Source organism: Thalia democratica, chromosome 1, assembly GCF_965202585.1.
Source record: "Thalia democratica chromosome 1, ktThaDemo2.hap1.1, whole genome shotgun sequence".
Classification (NCBI taxonomy): domain Eukaryota; kingdom Metazoa; phylum Chordata; class Thaliacea; order Salpida; family Salpidae; genus Thalia; species Thalia democratica.
This window is the reverse complement of record NC_139165.1, coordinates 71,659,466-71,679,480: the sequence shown is the minus strand read 5'-3', so window position 1 is coordinate 71,679,480 and position 20,015 is coordinate 71,659,466. Positions and strand designations below refer to the sequence as shown.

Here is a 20,015-nt window from a genome sequence, read left to right as displayed (position 1 = left end):
GGCGTCTCGTTGGGCTTCAATTTTGTAAGCAACTTATATTATCATAAGACAAATTTTAGACCTTTATAAACTCAAAAATACATAAGTTATTACAAAATCAAACAGTATCATTATGTTTGTCTATAGAACAACACGTATGTAAAGTTCTTATTGTTAAAATAAATACTTTAGTAATTACCTAGCATGGTGTTGCACGAATATCAAACGGAAATTATATTGTATTTGATGTCTACTTAAGCCATAATTTAGGCTGGTTCACCAAATATAGTGTAATTTCAGTTTGATATTGGTGTGATATCATGCTAGGTAATTACCAAAGTATTTATTTTAACAATAGGAACTAGGATGATTTTGCACCAATATCAAGCTGAAATTATATAACATTTGATGTCTTTTTAATAATAATTTTAGGTCAAGTATCAACAATTTAAGCCTAATATGATTAATCTAAAAGCATACTTTGTTTAAACAAGCTATATAAATACATAGTAAGTCTTAAATTTATTTAGTATAAACTAAAATATTTAATCAATTTAATTTTACAATATCATAATTGATACAAATTATCGTACTGATATAATTTCTTTATAGTGTAGAATAAAAGCAATTAAATATCATTTATGTATTTATAAAATAAAAAATTTTAGCCTAAAATTATGGTTTAAATAACATCTAATATATTATAACTTTTAGCTTGTTATTGGTGCAACATCATCCTAGGTTATGTTTCAAAGATTTTAAAAACATAAAAAAACTGAATATAAATATTTTAGAGTAGTCTAATTGGTTTCAGAAGTTGGTAAATTTTTGACTTCAATGGTTGTCACAATAACAAATATGGTTAAAAAAGACTGAGAAAAATTTGTTTAATGAGAGTTTTTCTGAGCATTTCAGCAATTTTTAGATTTTTAAAATTTAAGATTATTTTTTACAAAAACAAAATAAAATCAACATGATACAAACCATGAGATTTTAAAAATTATTTAAAAATATCACCAAATCCCTGACAGTTCAAAACTGTTTTATGTCAAAATATAATTACAAACACCTATGGTTGATAATATTTGTAAATAAATACTATTATTTTGTATTTTATCAGGATGAGTAAACTTTATAAGACCCTATTAGTAAATTCTACTGCAGCTTTTTTCATGTCAGGATGCAGCTTCAGAAAAGCTTGCATCAATCCAAATGTTTATTAGTTGAAAAAATACATAGTTAGCAACTAAAATAGGGTGTTTTCCCTAGCTTGGCTTAATTTATAGGCTTTATGTAAATGTATTTATTATCTTCTTTTCAAAAAAATGGTAATTTTATAATACAAATACAGATCAGACACAATAAGTCAAACTTTAGCGAATCCTTTAAAACAAAAACCGTCTTTATGTTTTTATGAAAGAGCTTATTTGAAAGTTTTTATATAAGCACATCGTTAATTAATATTAGATCTTTTAGTTTTCTTTTTTTTATGGAATTTTTATTGTTTTTTTTTATTGAAGTTTAAAACCGTAAATTAAAGAAAATTGTATTTTATAAGTTCGTAATAGATTTCAAAAGCATGTGGTGTACGATTCAATAACCAGAAAGTTCTTACACTAAGTCCTTAGACCAGACTTTTTTAGCGTTTTTTTTTTCGTTCAATTTTGTTTTTAAATTATTTGTTTAAACAGTATTTGTTTTAAATGCTTTAATAAACTTGTTGTTAAAAAAGGTAAATATTACTATAAACGTATATAAAATCTAGTTTAAATTTTTCTAATTTATTTTCAACTGAGCAGTATTTGTTTTATGCTAAAATTAATCAAAAGTTACTAATTGTTTAAATGTGAGACTTTAACAAAATTAGAATATATATAGATATACCATGAGTTGTACCAAAGCCCTTTATAAAAAATATCATGGTTAGTGATAAAGAACTTCTTGTAATAATATTCCAAAAGATGTTTTTTAATAATTACAAATATTTAAAATGTCTTATAAAATTAAAAAGTTTCTAAACAAAAAAATATTTATAATTATTTTGTTTATTCCACTTAATTTTAAACTTTCTTTAAATAATTTGAAAATATTTTTTTTCGCTAGCTGATTTTCAAATAGATTTAAAGTCAAATGCAAGAGTTTGTCGAATTACTTCAGCAGCAGACATAAAAGTGTAAAAAATTAAATGCGGTAATTAATTGGACAGTAAATAAAACTCTCATTTGTAAACTAAATCTTCACACTTTATAGACATAAACACTCTATTTTCAACATCAAAACAAGCGTTTAAAAAAAGTAAAGTAGATCGGCTTGTATGATAATTAAAGTCCAGGTTCTAATTTTTGCTAATGTAAACTTTAACACATTTTACAAAATTATTTACACAGCTTGAGCAAATAAATGATCGTTTTGTTATTGTTAAAATATTATTCTTCATTAGTTTTTGAGATTTAAACTTTATTAGTTTGCATATTATTGGTTGTTCAATCTTTGTTTTAACTTTCTCTTAAGGCGCTTTGTAGTGCTTACGTTAACCACAAGATAGTCAACATTACAAACATATAAAGCCTTTAAATTTGAATTTAACATCTACTAAATAAAACAATAGATCATTTAAACGAAAAGCGAAATACTTAAACTAAATACTTGATTTTAAAAGTTAAAACTAGTTATAAAAAGACCTTACCTGGTAATGTTTATTTTATCTTAACACGGCAGAAATGTTGAAAGATAAAAATAAAATAATAAGTAGTTTTGATAGTTTGGTCACTGGAAGTTGTGTATTAATATTTTTTCAAAAAATATTATAACTTTTTTATTAACTTTAAATGAACTTTGATACAAGTCTTAAAACTTCATTTTATGTTAATTGCTTTTTTAGTATAGAAAATGAATTTATTTTCTCGCAGATATTAAATGCATTACAATGTGTTTCTTTTTTTAATCATTTAAAATATACATTATACTTTGAATATCTTGCTTTTAAAACATTTATTTAAAACAACATTTTAATTTTGTTTTATTAGAGTGAAAACAAAGTACGTACAACCGTTTCAAAACTTGAATTTTTAGACCTAAATAAAACAAATATATTGAAAAATTAAACAAATATTTTAAAAAAAGTTAAGAAAAACCATTTAAAAATGTTATTTTAGTTGTTTTTCTCATACTGTTACCTTATCTGAATAAAAAAAAAACTAAAAACGTCGTAGAAGTACTTGCAGTAAGCATTACTTTAAAAATGCAAAATTCTAAAGATAAACTACCTGGATTTACATTATAAACTTTAATTTATTTTTCGTGCTTTTATATTACATTTTGAAAACTAGAAAATAAAAACAACCTTATAGATACTTGTTGTAGACATATCGAAAAACCACTACTAAAGTTCAATAATATAAAGCTCAATAACATACCGGTTCGATTATCAGACCACAAACTTCTGGTAGACTGATACACGGGTTTTGTTCTTAATGAAATAGTTTTATAAGTTTTTCTGTAGAAAAATTTTATAATTATCAAAGGTTCACAATTTGATAATGGAAATTTTTCACTCAAAATCAGCTAATCAAAAATGTTTTAAAAAATGATTTTTGAATGATTCTTAACTCTGGAACATTTTGACCAAATAATATATTGTATTTAATTTTACACCATTAGAAAAACTGTAATTTAAAATATTTTTTTTCATCAAGTTGTAAAATAAATTTTTACTTGTGCTATTTGTATGTTTTCCAAAATATAATTAGTTTTTGATTAAAATTTGATTTTCAGCTAAATTAATTTAAGTGGAAGTGTTCAAAAAAGTAACTTATTTACGTATAATTTCTTATTATTATTAAGACAACTTAATTACTAATTTTGATTTCTGTTTCTTGTGTATAAAATGATTTCTAATGTCCTCGACATGACATTAAAAAGGTATCAAAGTGTTGTGCGACTCGATAGCCGAAAGGGCTTCTCGTGCATCAGGTCTAGAATTAACTATTTTAAGAGCTTTGTTATCGTTTAATAAAAAAAAAATCATGCTAGCTTCACATTGTTAGGCAAAATTTTCACACTATCAATAAAAACAGGACTTAGGTTTTTATTTGAAATATTTTACTAAAAGTTAACGAAATTGACATTTTATTTCAATGGTGTTTTCAAGTTGTTAAACTTTAAACATTTTTATGTACCTTATAAGTTTTAGACTGTTTTTTAATAAATAATTTTTTAAATGTGTTGTTAAAACCGACTACACAACATACTCTATTATTGAACAAAAAATTTTGCAACCTCACTGAAAAATGTCTAGACACGCCCCTAGTATGACCAAACCTTTTTGTTAACTTGAGCTTGTCTCACGCCATGCAAAAGTCCAGGCTTAGGCTCTACTAGACTTTCGCCGATGTTTGATTAAATAAAGTTTATTAAATTATAATTTAAGTTTCACAGTTTTCTAACAGTCATTTGTGGAAGTTTTGTAGGTTATGTTTGTTTATAAAACGATTCACATTTTGCATTGAAATGTCTCGTTCTTATTCTGAATTTGATTAATAACGCATTTTGTTACTTTTTGTTCCAATTTTACAGCTTTGAACTGTGAACGTCTAATGTAAATAAACAAAATTTTGTAAATAAAACTTTATTACACATTAAACCTTTACAAAGATAATTCAATTACAAGATTTTTTCAAGTTATAAAACATTAGTTTTTTAACAAACACTTTATAAAACAAACTTATCAAAAGCAAACTTTTAGTCTTAAAAAAAATTCTAGTTAAACTAATGATTGTATTGTAAATACAGAAAATAACGTAAGTTATTGTGAAACTAAGAAAAAGTACATAAAGTTTATTTTTATAGTAACTATATAAGTATATATAAGTAATGATTTTGTTATAGGGTTTAGGAAACTTACAAGTCAATTTTGTCATAAATTTTTTTACTTATGTGTTACGAACAGATAAAAAACGTTTCAAAGCTTAAATAAACAAAAGTAAATTTATTGATAATTTCAGCATTAATAAAACTTAAGAGAATGGTATACGTTTTATTTTGTTTATTTATAATGTTTTCAAGTGGTTAATTGACTAATTACACTTAATAGCAATAATAAGTTAATACACTAATATTTGATGTACATGTGTTTTTGAAAAGTTTAAGATCAGTTACAATCGTACATTATTGTTAAAAATGTTGCAATTAATACAATCTTTCTGATTTTTTATGAAATAAATATAAATACTTTAGAAAGACTTTTACACAGTTTATCTAAGGATTATATCAAGAAAAAGTGCAGTTTTAAACAATGTTTGTTTTTCTCATGGTAAACTTAGTAATTAATTGAGTTCTAAAATCGTACTTTTTAAAATTCTCTGAAAGCTTCTAAAAGTAAAACGTCAATTATTGTTTTATCATTTTAATACAAAAAATTTTTAGGTTTTCAAAGTAAATCCTTTTTGATTAAACTGTGTTCTTAACAAAGAAAAATAATGAATTAAAGTACTTTTCAACTTAGTCAACAAAACTTTTAGATAAAAAAATGTTTACTTAATCTAGTTTCCCGGCAAAGTTTATCCTATATTTTTCAAACCAAACTTGGTTGACCCTAATTTGTAATTTTGCAATTAAATGAGCCTTACATTTTAACCATTATAGCTTTTTAGGATTACTTTCTAAGCATTTATCTATCTACTTTGCTACATATGAGTAAATACTGGAAACTATACCTTTAGTTAATACTTTTGAATCGATGCTTTAGCCCATGGGTCAGCAGAATTTTATAAGTCGTTGGCCAATTTTTTGATCATAAGTTATCGAGGGCCGCATTTATTTAAAGTAAGTATACTGTAATCAATACAAAAGTACTGTTTTAAACTAAAATTTGATAAAGTAGGTAATGGTAAGTTTTTAATAGAAAGACCTTTAAACTTTATTTCAAAAACGCTTGTTTTAAGCTTAATTGTACCTCGCTGGCCGCATATTGACTACTGTTAATATTTAATTTATACACTTATAATGCATAAATGTATACTAAAACTTTGTGTTGATACAATATAAGTGTTCAAAGTAAATTTTAGTATAAAAAAGCTTTAATCAAACAACTAAACTTACAGTGCGATAATAATATATTATAGTGTGTTTTTTTCAATATATCAAACTTAATTATTTTCATTAATCGCGATTTTTAATATTTATCATCTATGAGAGCGTTGGTTGATTAGTCCTTTAAGTATATTACAAAAAATAAATATAAAACGATTCATTAAAGACTTATATTAAAGTTTTGATCTTATAGATGAGTGGTTTGCAAATTGCTTACCGCTGCGCAGAAACTTATTAATTTAAACTTTTAATGAAAACTTTAATAAAATTGATGCTTTATGCTCAAGTATTAAAAGATAGCTTACGCAATGGACATTTTATTAAAACAGTTTGATTTAATTTAAAACATTGATATTATATAAAGAAGAAATTTGAAATTTCGATTAGCTGGTTATGTAAACTAGCATAAAATGTTTACACTTAAGGCAAAATGAACGATTTTTTTTTAAACAAATTGTGTCAGGAGAATTTCAAGTTAAAATTACATAATACTTGACCTTTTAGCTATTTTAAATTTACATATTTAGTCTATGCGAAACTTCTTCTAAAAAAACAACAACTTTTAGTTCAAGCAGCAAAGTTTATTTCATGGAATAAGCAGTTTTGGCAGTTTTGAGTAAAAAAAAATAAAGAAGTTGAAATGTACATTGATAATTTTTTTAAACGAAAATAAATACTAAAAATCGAATAAATTAACTTAAAATACTAAACAGTTTCCTGATTAAGTGCATACATAAATTTTTGAACAAAATAAATGAAAACGGCAAAATATTTTACAGCTAACAACTTTTTTTTTTCAAATAGTTTTCGAACTTTTACAACAACGAAAAGTTATTGTTTTTTTTTACATACTGCAACCTAAAATTTTTTAATTCATAAAGTAAAAATATAACTTAGTTTGAACAAAATGAAATGTAGTAATCCTTTCTTAAAATCTTTATTTCTTAATAAGTTTTAGATAAATAACAAGCGTGTTTTGTTTATAGCTGAGAACTTTTCTTGCAAAGGTTTGAGTTTTTAGCGAACTTATGTAAAAAATAAAGAGCAGATAGTACTTTGAATTTATAATTTAGACTACAAAACTGTCGTTAGAGCTTTTTAAAGTTTTAAACCTTTTCCAACTAAGTCAACTAACTTTTGTGCTACAATAATTAAAAATCTAAAGGTACTTAACAAAACAAACAATGTGCTAGAGTAGTGTACAAACTTGAACTTTCATTGACCAGCAATGCTAAAGATAATAAAACTAATTGCCTACAAGTAACCAACGCAACTTTACAGTTTTTCACGAAACAAGTAAGCTACGTTGTTTGTTGACACTCACTTCAATAAAATTAGCATTGCCTGAGTCATTGCCGTCGCTCGTTGAAGTTATAGTGATGCTTTCATCAGAAGAAGAAGCTTGTTTCAGAGGGTTGAGCTTTTCTAGCTCGAAGTTTTCCTTTGGCAACTTGGCGTCGACAGCCGGTGATGATTGTGCAGCTCGGGTCTTGTAAAAACGGTGTATCAGCAAAACGAGTAGAACTGTAAGTGAAAGAGAAAGCAAAATTATTCCGATGAGATAGACGTTACCGCTGTCGAAAGCGCTCCTAGGTTTCGTAGTGATCGTTGCTGTTGCGTGGGTTGTGAGGCTCATAGCAACTTTACTGCTTGTTACATTCGAAGCGCTTGTCGAGGATACGAAGGGAGGACCCTTTGAAGGTGACGGAAAAGTCGTAGTGCTTTCCGTCGTGCAGTTCAGATCGGCAAAAACTTCAAACATCGAAAATCCGAAGTGTTTTCCGACGCAAAGGTATTGATCATTGGAAATAAAAGCGTATGTTAGTTGGTCTCCACTATATATCCAATTGACAAACGGAGCAATTTCGCAACTGCAGTCGAAATGATTCCAACCGAGTGCAACTGTTTCGATACTCTTTGGCAGGTTGTTCCAAAAATGAGGCTTGATAATGGTGATTTGGTTGTATAACAAACTTAGTACTTCAAGATTTGGTAAAAGATCTTTGAGTTTTGCACTGTAAATCAAACGGTCATCAATCTGTTTTCGATAAAAATTAATAGTTAATTAGTGTTGTAAAACTTAATTCAAAACTATTTATTAGCACAATTTTTAAAAAATTGTAAAAAAGAAGATTATGCGTCTGAAAAACGTAGTTTAAAAATTTTAAAAAGTTTATTACTAAATATACTTTTAGTTACACAGCAAAAATAGAACAACTTATTTTTTTGTAAAACGCTAGTCTCTTTAAAAAGATGCCATACTGTAGCTTTTTACTTTGACGAATAAATATTTAAACAACTTACGTAGTACTAGATCAATCTAGTGATTAAGGATAATGAAAATCAGACTTACATATTTTTTTCTTCAGTTTTTAATTAGTAAACTCATATATACTGATAATTTAAAGCAATTTTAAATCCGCATACTTTTTGCATAAATAAAGTTTTTTCATTAAAACTGAATGTTGATAAGAAAATTTGTTGTTCAATGATCAAAATTAATTTTCATTCCTAAGTTTTGACTTTAGAGTTTTTTAACAGGATAAGTATCATTTTTAATTATAAATTTTAAAGTATCAGGAATTAAAATATTCAAACAAACTTTATTTTGATAGCAAAGTTTCATTAATTTTGTTTACTAAAATAAACTTAGACTATATGACTCGATAACCGAAAGATTTTTTCGTACACCAGGTCCTTAGATCAAACTTTTTGAGCATTTTTTTTTTATCTTTCAATAAACAACATATTATGTTTTATTTATTTAAAAATATATCTTTTAAGTGAGTAACTCTATTGAACTTTTTTTCTAGTAATTTTATACAAATACACTAACTTGATTATCAGTACTTAACTATAAAAAATTTCAAAACATTCGAGTTGATTTAAACTTGTTTTTTGCAAGTGTTTACAGTTTAAAAATAAATTATAATATACTAACCTGTGTTTCCTCAACTTTAAGTTTTTTCAAATGAGGCATCTCAAAGGTTACAAAACCAGATAATTTTCTTATATTCGACGTGTCTAAATATTCAAGATACTTCAGTGGTTTAAACACGTTAAAACTTTTTATTTTCAGCTTATTGTTTTCACTTAGGTCCAAGTACTTCAAAGCTCTCGTTCCAAAAAACATTTGAGAAGTGATTTTCTATGTATATATACATGTGTAAATAGTCTTTATTAAAAACTTGTGTACGTTGTTAGGAAATACTCTAATTCAAACTCACCGTTAAGGAGTTGTTCTTGAGGATTAATCTTTTTAAACTGGGTGCCTCTAGATTCGGCATTTTAACAATTCTGTTTTGGCTCAAATCTAGATTAGCCAAATGATTTAATGGTCTTTCAGGCTCAAATTTTTCCAACATGTTATTGTAAAGCTCGATGTTGCGAAGATTTGCCATAGAAGTAAAATGTTTTTTTGTGATGAATTTAATTTTGTTATTGTTCAAAAAAAGCACCTGAAAATATTTTTTTGTATATTTAGAATTTCTTTAAAAGTTTTCGCATTTGTTTTTGTTTTCATGACGTTAGAAGTAATTTTTTATTAATTTTACGTGATTGGGCTCTTATACAGTTTGGAAAAGGTCTGTTAAACGCAAATTATAAAAAGAAAAATTAAACAGCTTGTAATTATCAATCTTTAAATTGTCGAAGTTGAATAAATTTAATGATTACCTTTATTTTTCATTTATTGACTATACTACAATTAATAATTTTGTTTTCAAATCTATCCTGAATAGCTATACATTTGAACTTGGTTAAAAAGTGAAAAACGTATGTTGAAATAAATCACTAAAAAGTTATACACTCTTATTTCAACAAGTATACATCACTTTAATTCGTTACGATTATTATACACATACTGCTTTGTTTTTACGTCATAGATATCAAATAAAAAGTGAAAGCGTTCAAGTGTATGAGTCAAAATAAATACTTAATAGCATAAAATCAAGCCTTTAATGTTATTTTTCGCATACATCTTGACAAGTACTACTTGTATGACTTGACTTACATAATAGGTTTGCGCGGTATACAATAAAATGATTTAAAGTGGTCGGAATCACAATAAAAAAGTAAATAAATAAAAAATGCTGTAAAAGCTTTTTTAATAAGGAAAATTTAATTTGCACAATACAACTTTGTGTTGTTATAGGCTTTTAAAACGATTAAGCTGTTTCGACCTGGCAAAAAAGTTATTGTCATTAACGTCAAGCAAATCTTCTTACGACTGAAAACGGTGTATTGGTCTGTATACACAGCACGCACGCGCCAATTCAACATAATACAACAAATCTCTCTCACTTGCAGATTGCACAGGCTTTCGAACGCTCCAAGTGTCACTTTCTTCAAGTTGTTGTCGGACACGTCGAGCCGCAGAAGACCTTCTAAGCCGTGTAGCGTCGTGTCGTCGATGTTTGCAATTCTGTTGCCTTCCAGGTGCAACTGGGTGAGCTTTCCGTGGCCGCTGAACGGATGGGCTTGCAGCTTTTTTATCCTGTTGCTCGACAGATCCAGCGACTTTAAGTTTGATTGATTGCTGTGCGTGGAAGTAAAAGATGTGTGAAAGTATGCTTTTCAATTTTAAGTTTGACTGGTCAACGTGAAAAATAGCTTCAAAAAGACTTAATTGGTTTTAAGTTGGGTAAACCGGGTTCATCATAACAGATTTAAATTTAAACATCAAAACAGATCATATATATACTTAAAAAGGTACTTTCATTTACTTATTTTAGACTTAATATAGTAAAATTAAAAGTTGAAGTTTAAAATAATACTGTTAAATGAATAAAATTGTTACGAACATTTTAAAAACTTTAATTAGTAAGTTAATTCAAAAAAGTACTCGTCTATATTTTGTTTGCTACAAAACTTAAATTTTGTAAAATAAACTATAATTTCCTTTGTTTACTACATAAAAATTACTTTTTTGTCTATAAAACCATCTTTAATTACCTCTAAGTGCTTTAATTGCTTTACTCATATAATAGTATGGTTTTGTATTGATAAAAATTAAAAGCATTGCATTTACAAAAATCTAAACTTTTAAAGCTTCAATACGTGTAATATTTTTTAAACAACGAAACTAAAACTAAATTTGATTGAAAGATTTAGTTTACATTGAAAAACCTATAAATTTTAAGTTTTAATTTTAATTCATAACATTTAAGAATTAAGCAAAACAATAGAGCTTTAAATTTTAGGACTTTTTTACATTACGCAAAAAGTTTATATAAAAACTCACTTTATTTTAAACGTCGTTTTTGTTATGGTACAAATATGGTTCGTCGACAAATTCAATGTTTCAAGCTTTGACATTTCAGAGAAAGTTGAATCATATATTTCTTTAATTGTTCCCAAACTCAGATCGATTGACGTAAGTTTGCTGAGGTCTGAAATGCCAGGTTTAATTGAGCTATTTGTTAAGGTCGTTATTCTGTGGTTTGACAAATTCAAAGCTCTTAAGTTTTTCGGCAGGCCCGGTACTTTTCTCAGCCCGTTGGTGAAAGCGGAAAACTCCACCAAACTGTCCAAACCAGATAACGCATTCGATGTTATCGAGGTTATGTAGCACTTGTTCAAGCGTAAAACTTCCAAGTTGTTCAAATTGGAGAAAACTTTTGAGTTAATTGTTTGAAACTGAACTCCGCTCAAGTCCAAGTGAACTAAGCTCGGCGGAAACGAAACTTCGGACAAAGTTTGTTTGAGCTTCAAGCGTCTATTGTTTGACAAGATCAAGACTTTTAAGACCGGGTTATTCCACTCGGCTCGCGTTAAAGTTTCGTTTTCGATTCCGATGCTGGCGTTTTCTAAACTAGAAAAAGTTTGCTTGCTAGCTGCTTTAAACAAAGGAAGCTTTCTGAGGTACGTGTTCCTCAAGTTTAACTTTTGCAGCTTTTTTGAAAATGAAAACGCGTTCCTGGGAATGGACCCGCAGTAGGTGTTTGATAAGTCGAGGTTTCTCAGATTAACCATCGGCTTAAAAGTTCGATCGTCGAAAATAGACTCCGAACTTGTTGCAAGGTTATTACTCACGTTAAGCACTCGCAATTTTTCATTGTTTCCAAACGCCAAGTTGTCAATCTTCTTAAATGCGTTGAACGAAAGATTTACAACAAGTAACGATGGTGGTAAAAAATCTGAAAGTTAAAAAGAAAATTAAAAATTTTCAAGCATTTGTTGGAGGTATTATAGTATTAGTGTGAGCTTCACTCGAAAGAAAAGGGTAAAACGAAATGTAAGCTGTGCGGTATTAAAGTTTTTGAAATGTACTCAAAAGACATTGTTTTATGTTTTGCACACTACCTCATCAATTATCGCCTGCTAATATCAACACTAATCGTTTTCGTTGATAACGCCAGCAGTTTGGCATATCTATTGCATTGTCAATTAGAACAGGCCACCGCAATGTAATTATTATGTATTTGTGGTGCAAATTATTAATTAGTTTATTACTTCTGTCTATTGAAAAATGCAAGTTTAAGTTTAGTTTTTTAGATAGAAAAGCTTCAAAAGTTCACTGTTTAATCTAAAAAAACGCCTATTAAAACCCGTAAAATTCATAAAACTTTCAGAGTTGGACATAGTTTAAAATCGTGTTTCAAAATTTTTAAGATAAACATACACGCACTTAATTAACCTGTCAACATTAAAAAGTTACTTTTCTAGATTTGGCTATTAAAATTAGATTATGTTTATAGCAATGTGTTTAAATTACTATAAGCAAGTATAGTTAGAGTAAAAATACTTTTTAAATATCAACCCTTAAGTTCTTAATAAAGGATAAAACAGAGTACAAGTATTTATATATAAAAAAATATTTTAAGATTATTTGTAAGACTTTGAGAAGTGGTATTAATTTTTTTAGTTATATATAGACTTTGTATTAGACTTATCTTAATACAATTAGTTGTTACACTTAGAAATGTATAAGAAATCCTAACTCAATTTTTGTTTCCGCTTAAAAGTATTTTTTAAAGTAAAAACGATAAGTTAATAAATTAGACCAAAATAAATTAAAATGTATTAAAGCTGTTGATAAATTTGTTTATAAAACTTATTTAGAGGTGTGTCTACCAATTTATTAATTTAGATGTATGAAATTTAACAGCATACTTTTTAGTTGAATGATGGTACTCGATTTAAACTTTTATTTATGATTATTTTTGCTAATATAGAAGTAAATTAGGCTAAATTAAATCAGTTTAGATTTGGTATCGTAATCATACTAAAACTTCCTGTTATAAGTAACAAAGATTTCTTTGAATAATGATTTTGCAAAAGAATTTTCGGAAACTCAAATAAAACACTTTTTATTTAGCATATGTCATTATTTTAAAATAACTTAAAACTGTAGCTTAAAAAAATGCTGACAGGATATTTAATAGTTTAATTGACAGTTTAATAAAAACATATTACTTTAAATGGTTGACAAAACTATTTATAAGTCATGAAGTGAACTTAAAACCTTTGATTAGTTGAAGCAAGAATTTTAAAACCTTATTGAAGTTTTAGATCTATTTGAATTTGAAATTTACAAAACAAATAGTTAACTATTTTTATTACTCACATGGTTTTTATTACTTCATTAATAACAATAGTATTGAAAAAAAAACTAATATAAAACTAAAGCAGGTTTACTTTTAAAATTATCTTCAAAGTACCGAATCATTTAGCGGTTTAAAAGCAAACTTTAGCAGCAAACTCAAGCAAAAGCTCTATGCCAAACAATGTATCAACTAATGTCTTTCTAGATAAAGGACTGCATTCTATTTACGACGTAATCTCTTTAGTGATTGAATTAAGCAAACAAAAGTGTTTGTTTAAATGGGAATTATCTAAATAAGCTTGTACGAGCTAATCTAGCGCTGACCCACATCTATTTACCAGTTTTGCTCTGCTTCATCAACTTTTATTGTTATCGAAACTTATTAGAGTTGGCTTTTTAATTTTGTTTATAATCGATTTATAATTGCGGCGGCGTTTGAGACTTGAGAGACTAATGTTATCTTAGAAATCAATGCGAGCGTCCGCTTCGGTTCTCATGTACTTTTAGTTTAAAGTATTTTTTTACTAAAAAAGAAACTATTAACAAAGAAGCGTTTTCAATTACCAAGTCGATTAAGCTTGTTTAATTCAAGATAAAAACTTCCTTCGCAATTTAAATACTTTTCAAATTGCGGCATCACGTGATGCAATGCAGTCACGCTAATTAACGTTTTGAGTTTGTTTATGACAAGTATTTGAAAGTAAACAAGTATGAACAATTTAAGCATAACTTTAAAACTTTTCGCTACTTCCTCACGAACAAAGCTTCAACATACTTGACGGAATAATCTGCAATTCGTTGTGGCTGAGATCAATCACCTGAAGGTTTTTTGCTTCGTGCAGTCCTTCGGGTATGTGACGAATCTGGTTGTATGCGAGCGACAAATACTCGAGTGATGTTTTGACGCGGTCCACTTCATCGAAGGATGTTAAGTAGTTTCCTGACAAGTCTAGCGTAGTCAAGCTTCCCTGTCTAATGTGAACGAACAATAATAAAATTCACGAGATTGAAAAATTATTTATGTTCGGATTTTTACCATAGTTGTCGCAAATATTTTAAAGTTGAGTAACAAGACGTAGACGATGACATACTTGAACTCTAAGAATTCGCATGATTAAAAACTCGAGTTAATCTTTAACTTTTTTACATAAAGGTCACAGTAAATAAGTTTGTTTGGTTTCAAAAAGCACGTAAACATTGTTTCATGTACATATTTTAATTAAAGTTTTTTAATTAAAAATAATGTAATGAAGTTTTTAAGTTCACGGTAAGATAAAAAGGATATGATAAATGAAAAAAATATTATAATAAAACAACTAAACTTTACTTTATAATTACATGACTTGGAAAATATATATGACAACAAAAAAAGTATAAAACTCAAAACTAACTTTAAAAAATGCATAAAAGAACCAATTTCAATACTTCGTAGCCCATTGTTTTTTAAGCTTAATTCTACAAGTGAGTCATATCCTTCAAAATCATACTTTGCAATATGTGTTATTTTATTGTCATCCAAAACTAGTTTGTTTACCTAGAAGTTTTTTAATTAAAAAAGGATTTGGCTAAAAGTTTTTCAAACTTAAATTTAATGAGTGTAATTAAACTCGATTACTACACTACATAATTTAAAAAAGTCAATAATTCTTAATTTATTACTTTTTTATGATGTGCTAAAGTCTTTTAAAAAGTAGATGTTTATAAATAATGAAAAACGTAAAAAAGACTATTTTTTTTACTACCAGTGATAAGTTGAAGTTTAATTTATTTACGACCAGCCACAGTTGTATATTAATTATTCACACTAGTAAATTTTATATGACAAAATTCCTATTCAATAAAGCACCGCCTGTTTTTTGTTCTTAATCGTTTAAACTACATATATTATAAAGTACATACCTAATTTATAATTCAACATAACATTTAAGTTTGATCAATTTACTTTTTTTTACTATGATGTAAACACAATAGACGTATTACGTGAAAAATTTCAATAACTAGCACAATAAAAACTGTATTTTACAAGGTTTGCAAAAAAAAAGCTACTTTATCAACCCAGACTTAAAGAACACTTTATACTTAATAACAACGGTAACAAATTATGTTAAAAAAGTTATTTATCATAAAGTATGCCTTGAATTTTTACTGCAGTAAAAGTTTTACCGTTTTTTATAAAAGCAATACAAAAGAGAGGTATAAATCAAAAACAGCGTTTCGTTAAATTTTATATCAATAAAATTATCATCCGTAAATGAAACATGATTATTTAAAATCTACGGTATTTTCCGACCGTTTTACGCTAAAAACAATGTCATTCGAACGTTTTAACTGAATAGGGGCAATTATAGGATAATGCAGTACTTTTATCTTTCTATTTTTTTACAATAAATTCTTTTGTTAACTAATCTAATTTATTGAAGCGAAAACTAAAAATATCGAGCCGGAATATGTTTCGTTTGAAATTTGATGCTTCGTGCTGTAAATTTCAATTCAAGTTCGGGGCTTAGTTTTATAACTTTGCAAATAAACTTAAATCTTACAACAAAGGAAAAAATTTCCATGCATTATTGATTATTTGTTCACTGCTCTTTGCTTATACTACATCTATAAAAGTAATTCGTAGAGTTTAAATGAGAACGCAGTGTGGAGCCGTTTGAACATTGTAAAAGTTAATAGAGAATTTGATGAACAACACAAAAATTCTTCATATATAAAATTAAAATTTAGCGTAAATTAACTGTTCAATTGTTAAAGTTGAGAAAATCGTGAATTAAAATAAATGACTACCTTATACCTATTTATAGAACCATTTGAAAAGTTTACAGAAATGTTTTTCATCTTTTGTATTACAAAAGAAACTCTACACCGCACAGAGAAACTTTTCTAGTCAAATTGCCAATTCAAAAGCATTCAAAATATTTCTCTTATTAAAAATTACCGTTTATACGTTTAGTAAACAATAAAAAACAATAGTTACAATCACTTTTGTTTTTATTTCTTCTGGCTGCGCTGGAACGCGCTCGTATCCGGCTGCGGAGCAGTTGACTGCTAATTGATTTTCTTCTAACTTGCATCGGCACATTGGAACGCAACCAAGGTTTAGCGCGCCGTCCGCTGATAACAGCAACAAAACCTGAGGGTGTATATGAAGGTAAGCTTAATAAAAGAATGCGAGTTATTATTTACGCGTATGTGAGTGTAAACAAAAGATTTTTGTTAATTAATATTCCAATTGATGATACAGTAAAGCTGTAAAGTTTTATGAAAGATAATTAACTTTGCGGTTTTGCAAAACTTTAGTGTTAAAGTATGACTTTTTGTGTTGATTAAACCTTTTTACAAATTTATTATATCATAACTTGTTTTGAAATTATATTCAAATTATTTATAATAAGTGAAATATAAACTTATTAATCTGATTCAATGTAGACAAATAGTAATCCATTGTTTAAATTAATAAAGTATATTACTATTTTTTATTAAAAAATTATAAACAGCATTTTATTTTATAGGCACAGTTTTTACATTTTCGTTATGAACTCTTTCCTAATGGGTTTTTGTTTACTTACTAATACATTTGTTTACTAAGATTTTTATCATTTTTCAACGTTTAAGTAGTTTTTATTATTATTTTTCTGTATAACCTACTTAAACGGTAGTAACTTTAAGTTGTATTTTAATACTGTTGTAAACTATGTTATGTAACATAAATTGCCTCAGATCGTCATTATATAGGTTAATAAAATATGTATCTTATTTTTAGTTGAAGATACAATACCTAAATAGTTTTAAAAATACTATTTACTTAAACTAGTCACTTTCGTTATAAAAGCTTTTTATTTGTTGGATAATACTGTTTAAATACACAAATAAGCTTTTGGTAAATTAATTGTTAAGTAAATAATAAAAATCAAAAAGATCAAATAACTTTGATCTTACGTAAAAATGATTTTGACAAAAAAATTCAATGTAAGCAATGTAACATTTTTATCTTTTGATAGCAACTTTTTTTATAAATTTCAACTACCAAAGTCTTAATATGTAAACAGTAATTTTAATAATCAAAATCGATTTAATACCTGTTTAATTTTTAGAAAGTTTTTAAAATTGGCGCTAAACAAGAAGCGGATAATAATTTCTATTGAAATTTATTTATAACTATTTAGTTTCAAATATAATAATATAACTTATATCTTTTTTAGTAGTTTAATATGTACATATATTTATTATAATATTTAAAAGTAGTAATAGTTGTAAAAGAAACTTCAGCAACACTTATTTTTTCATTTTTACTTTAAGTAAGTTAAAGCTAGTTTACAAGTAAAATTATGTCAAAGACACAATGCAATACAAACGTAATCGCAATTTTTGGCGCAGTTTAAGTTTTTAGTTTGACGAACAGTTAGTTTTAGGCAGATATTGGGGAAATAAAAAAAAAACTATAAGTTTATTCAAAAGCATAAAACTTTAATTCATCAAAACTTAAGTATTGCATAACTTAGCTTTGTTCAAATTAGCTGTTATATCACTTTACTAAAGTTAACATTGTTAATAATGTTATTCAAGTTTAGTTTTTGCTTTAAAATAAGGCAGTTTAAAAGTTTTGGTTTACAAGTTCAAACTTATTTCAACTATCTTCTACCTGAGTTTTATTTGAAATAAAAATCAATCTACTGTAAACCGCCTTACTTGTTAGATACATTTAAAACAGTTTTACATTCATATTTAACTTTTTGGTATGACGCAATTTATTGTTTTTTAAAGGGCTGTGTATAAATAACATTATTTTTCAAACTATTTAAAACTTTAAATTAACAAAAAAATAGATAAAAACTAAATTATACTTCAAATACATAATATAAAATTAACAAAACAAAATAGTGACTATTGAAAATGTTTACTGGTCAACTTTTATTACTATTTAACCACAAGTCATAAGATTAAAACAGAAGTTCTAATACTTTAAAGAAAAATTTAATTGGTGTTTTGTACAAGCGAAAACAAGTAAAACTAATCTTTTTTCACTAACCAAATGTAAAGCAAAACATTTGTAACGTGATTTCGCCTTATTAAATGATTTCATGATGTTCTGCTATATCATTTTAAATAGATTGTAAACAAGATTTAATCTGCAAAAAACATTTAGTTTGCAACAAATTTAGTTAATTTTCGTTAAAACATTAAAATTTCCGTTAAAACTGTTTTATAATCGGTAAAATATCTACACCACGCATTAAATTATACCTGCTACTTTAGTCGAAATTAAAGCCAGTCTTAATAGGTTTAAATTTAGCTTGAAAAAATTAACAAAAATGCATATTTTTATTTAAATCTAAACTAAATTTTTAATGATAAAGTTTTTCTGACTTTTAGAATAACAATAACTGCAACAACAATATAGCTAACTATAAATATACATTATAATATCTTTAAAATATTTTGCTTTAACAAATTACTTACTTTTATATTCATACTAAAAACATATATATAAATATATAACTTTCCTTTGAATATATAAAAATAAAATTAAAAAACGATCCTTTGTCCCCGAAGTTCAAATATTTAAGTCTGAGAAAGCCATTAAAACAGCGGCGCATTAGTGCAGCCCAAATGATGCAGAAAAAGGGCTTTTTCGGTCGATAACATGGAATTTTCATTATAACATGTCGATAAAATCAAAATATTTCTACAACAACTTTTTTTTTTGCTCAACTTTTAGCTGCTGACATTTGGATAGATGGAGATAACGGCCAAACGCTTCAAGATAAAGGCACAGCGAATTTGTTTGCCAATTTATAAGGTGACCATCTGTTTGCGAACGAGGTCAAGTGAGATTGATCGCTCAATGAAATTTGACTCATGCTAGGGGCCGGGTATAAGCCAATATTAATGTTTGAGCTCAAAGGGGTGGCTCGAAAGTCTGTTCAGCATCAACTGTGCGCCTTGCTCACTGCTTGTGAAGTCCCTTGTATTTTAAACCTACTAGTAGTTTTAAAAGATGGCTTTTATATGATAAAAGATGATTAAAACAATTTTTGAAATTCAACCTTACTTCATTGTATAAAAACGTTTAGTGATGTAAGTGTTTCATTTGTATTTGTAAAAACTGTGATGATTCATGATTAGCTTAGCTTGTTTCAATAATAAGTTTAATAAATATCATTCTGATTAAACTATATTCTTACTAAATCAAGTTCTAAAAGTTCTCCATAAAAAACTAATCTTAGGTATAAACATCTCCAAACTAGAAAACTCCAGGTGAAAATAACAGAGAAGTACAAATTGATTTCAACTTTATTGCTTTTTTAATTTAAAAAAATTAGTAATGAACACATTTTTGTTGAAAGTAGCCGAATAAGTTTTAAATATAAAAACTGAACTTTATACTAAACTAGAAACA

The 20,015-nt window shown here is 26.7% G+C and overlaps 1 protein-coding gene across 1 annotated transcript; it reads right to left on the bottom strand.

The window, feature by feature from the left end:
• Nucleotides 1–7,354: 7,354 nt before the first annotated feature.
• Nucleotides 7,355–18,744, bottom strand: LOC145838754 (uncharacterized). Its single transcript, XM_082946380.1, has 9 exons — nt 18,645–18,744; nt 16,599–16,748; nt 15,007–15,149; nt 14,391–14,587; nt 11,312–12,206; nt 10,372–10,606; nt 9,297–9,527; nt 9,011–9,217; nt 7,355–8,107 (listed from the first exon to the last, which is right to left on the bottom strand). Exons 1-9 carry the CDS (start codon nt 18,696–18,698, stop codon nt 7,355–7,357), a joined length of 2,865 nt encoding a protein of 954 aa, XP_082802506.1. The 5' UTR covers nt 18,699–18,744.
• Nucleotides 18,745–20,015: the final 1,271 nt, after the last annotated feature.

Excerpts from the sequence above, each read along its gene's own strand:
- LOC145838754 (XM_082946380.1), bottom strand. The coding sequence starts at position 18,698 with ATGAAATCATTTAATAAGGCGAAATCACGTTACAAATGTTTTGCTTTA. Across the intron at positions 14,588-15,006 it reads TCTTTTATGCATTTTTTAAA|ACAGGGAAGCTTGACTACGC; the intron begins GTTAGTTTTGAG and ends CGTTCACATTAG. Across the intron at positions 12,207-14,390 it reads ATTGCAGATTATTCCGTCAA|ATTTTTTACCACCATCGTTA; the intron begins GTATGTTGAAGC and ends TTTAACTTTCAG.